The 2,979-nt window shown below is 42.6% G+C and overlaps 1 protein-coding gene across 1 annotated transcript in view; it reads right to left on the bottom strand.

The window, feature by feature from the left end:
* Positions 1 to 1,992: 1,992 nt before the first annotated feature.
* Positions 1,993 to 2,979, bottom strand: part of LOC135639169 (MDIS1-interacting receptor like kinase 2-like) — a 3,345-nt gene continuing 2,358 nt past the window's right edge. Inside the window, exons 3-4 of the mRNA XM_065152962.1 lie at positions 2,514 to 2,979; positions 1,993 to 2,354 (exon numbers count right to left, since the gene is read on the bottom strand). The exon at positions 2,514 to 2,979 is cut by the window's right edge and continues 1,175 nt beyond it. Coding sequence (XP_065009034.1) covers positions 1,993 to 2,354; positions 2,514 to 2,979 — 828 coding nt within the window. The remainder of the gene's footprint in view (positions 2,355 to 2,513) is intronic.

The following is a 2,979-nucleotide window of genomic DNA, read 5'->3' as shown; positions in this document are numbered from 1 at the left end:
GGGTCTTTCGAATTAAGCGGAACCCAGACGGATCTGTTGCCAGATATAAAGCACGTTTAGTCGCCAAAGGGTTTCATCAACGACCTGGTGTCGACTTCACAGAGACATTTAGTCCCGTTGTTAAACCTACAACAATCCGTCTTATCCTGAGTTTGGCCATCTCAAAGGGCTGGCACATACGACAATTGGATATTAACAATGTCTTTTTACAGGGGACACTTACTGAAGATGTTTTTATGCAGCAACCTCATAGTTTCGTTCATCCTCAATATCCGAGGCATGTTTGCAAACTTCAAAAAGCTATTTATGGACTTCGTCAAGCTCCAAGGGCTTGGTATAACGAGCTTGGCTCATTTTTGACCTCAATTGGCTTCATCAATTCCAATTCTGATACCTCGTTATTCATTTGCCAGCACAATGAAAGCATAATATATCTTTTAGTATATGTGGATGATATTATTGTCACAGGAAATGATCCTTTGAAGACTCAGGCATTTCTAAAGCACTTGGCCGATCGATTCTCCCTCAAAGATCTAAGAACTTTAAGCTACTTTTTGGGAGTGGAAGCAACATTTACACCTTCAGGTCTATTCCTTTTACAAAGAAAGTATATTCAAGATTTATTATCAAAGACAAACATGCAGGATGCGAAAGAGGTTACAACTCCTCTTTCCACCAGTGAATCCCTTAAATTATGTGATGGAAGTCCTACTACAAATTCGACTCAATATCGACAAGTCCTTGGCTCCTTACAGTACTTGGCTCTCACTTGTCCAGATATTTTATTTGCCATCAATAAATTATCGCAATTCATGCATCGACCATCTACTACGCATTGGTCTGCGGTCAAACGAATTTTGCAGTATCTTAAAGGGACTCTTAATCATAGCATTTTTCTTCGCAAAAATACTTCACTCCATCTCCATGCCTTTGCTGATGCTGATTGGGCAGGGAACTTTGATGATAGAACATCTACGTCAGAATACATTGTCTTCCTTGGTGCTACTCCAATTAGTTGGAGTTCTAAAAAATAAAAGACGGTTGCAAGATCTACAACTGAAGTTGAATATCGTGCCATCGCCACCGTCACTGTTGAACTCAATTGGGTTACAAATCTGCTTAAGGAACTCAACGTTAACTCCACAGTTATTCCTACAATATATTGTGATAATATTGGAGCTACCTACTTATGTGCTAATCCAGTGTTCGATTCCCGTATGAAACACATAGCCATTGACTTCCACTTCGTACGAGATCAAGTTGTCAGACATCAACTCCGTGTTTATCACGTACATACAGCTGATCAACTAGCAGACTCTCTCACAAAGCCTCTCGCCCGTAAACTTTTTTCATCGGCATCCTTGATGGAAGCTCAATCTTGCGGGGCATGATAAGCAGAAAAGATTTCCTCAAGGCAGTTGAGGAAATCTCTAAACAGTTGAGAAAAATCCTTCATGATGAATGTGTATAACCTCCCTGCTGAGTGTGTATAAATAGCTATCAAGAGTATATTACTCTAAGCAGCATAGCAATCCCATATGCTAAGCCGTGAGAATAAGAAGCTCATTGCTCTGATTCGTGGAAATGGTGTCGGAGATTTCATTTCATAATATTCAATGGATGCATGAGCTATTGATTACGCAACGAAATCACTAAAGCAAACAACACAAACAAATCTGCGAATGAATTCCTACTCATCGGTCGGCCCTCTGTCATGCCTCCGTAGCAGAGCAGTCGTGGTGGGCAGGTACACATCAGAAACCAATCATCCCTCAGCCTTCATTTAATTTCCTTTACAAATTCTCAAGAAACATATAGTACAAGAAAATCAAAATTTTCAAGCGTCCAAGATTTAGAAAAGAGATCGATTACCATCCGATGCTTTTATTAAACACGCTGAAGAATGAAACCACTAATAAAGCAAGCCATACGGAAACAAAGTCTACCGATTCTGACCAAAAAAGCATCGGGGCACAGAGGAGTGCATATAGATCATATCTCCACGCTCATCAAGTCAGAAAACCTCAATGCATCAATAGATCGGAGGCTTGGTGGGGGTGTTCTGACCACGCATAACTTGTCGGAGACCTGTTTCATTGTCGGGCGTGATTCAGGGTGGTTGTCCACGCTACGAAGAGCCAAGCTCAAAATTGCAACTACTTCATCCGCAACTTGACCCTCCGGAACGGGTAGACGTCGGTCTAATACATCTTTCACAAAGCTATCGTTGATCGGTGAAGACAACAGAATGGAAATGAGCACTTCTCCATACTCTCCCATCAGTAACTCCAGCGTCACCACCCCGAAACTGTACACGTCGCATTGGGTGGTCACTCTCATTGTATATGCAAGCTCTGCAGACAGCAAGAGCCAATGATCAAACCGCCAATGCATAGAGATCTCCTCCAAGATATAATTTGAAGATGTTCTCAATTGCAGGTATTCTTAATTTGCACGAACTCCGAGATCTGTGAGAGAGAGAGAGAGAGAGAGAGAGAGAGAGAGAAACTTACCTGGTGCTAAATAACCCCGTGTGCCTGCAAGCATGGTCCAATTTGATGAATCCGGCTTCAGTAGTCGAGCAATTCCAAAGTCGGAAACACAAGCCTGGAATTCGGAATCAAGTAGGATGTTGTTGCTGGTAATATCTCGATGAACGATGGGTGGTGTGCAGTAATGATGCATGTAGGATAAAGCACAGGCGACATCCTTCACGATGCTCACCCTCTTCACCCAGTCCAATTCAGCTGCCGTCTCGCTTCGGAGGACAGATCCCAGACTTCCTCTCTCCATGTACTCATACACCAGAAATTTGCGTCGGGGAGAGGAGCAGAACCCGTAAAGCTTGACGATATTGCGATGTCGAATTTGAGTAAGAGTTTGTATCTCAGTTTGAAAGGGTTGCTCGTCGCATGTACCTTCAGTGTCTGGTAGATGAATCTTCTTCACCGCTAGCAGTTCCCCATTTGCTAACTCTGC

Source organism: Musa acuminata, chromosome BXJ3-5 (assembly GCF_036884655.1).
Source record: "Musa acuminata AAA Group cultivar baxijiao chromosome BXJ3-5, Cavendish_Baxijiao_AAA, whole genome shotgun sequence".
NCBI lineage: Eukaryota > Viridiplantae > Streptophyta > Magnoliopsida > Zingiberales > Musaceae > Musa > Musa acuminata.
Note: the sequence above shows the minus strand (reverse complement) of the source record. Positions and strands in the feature narration are given on the sequence as shown.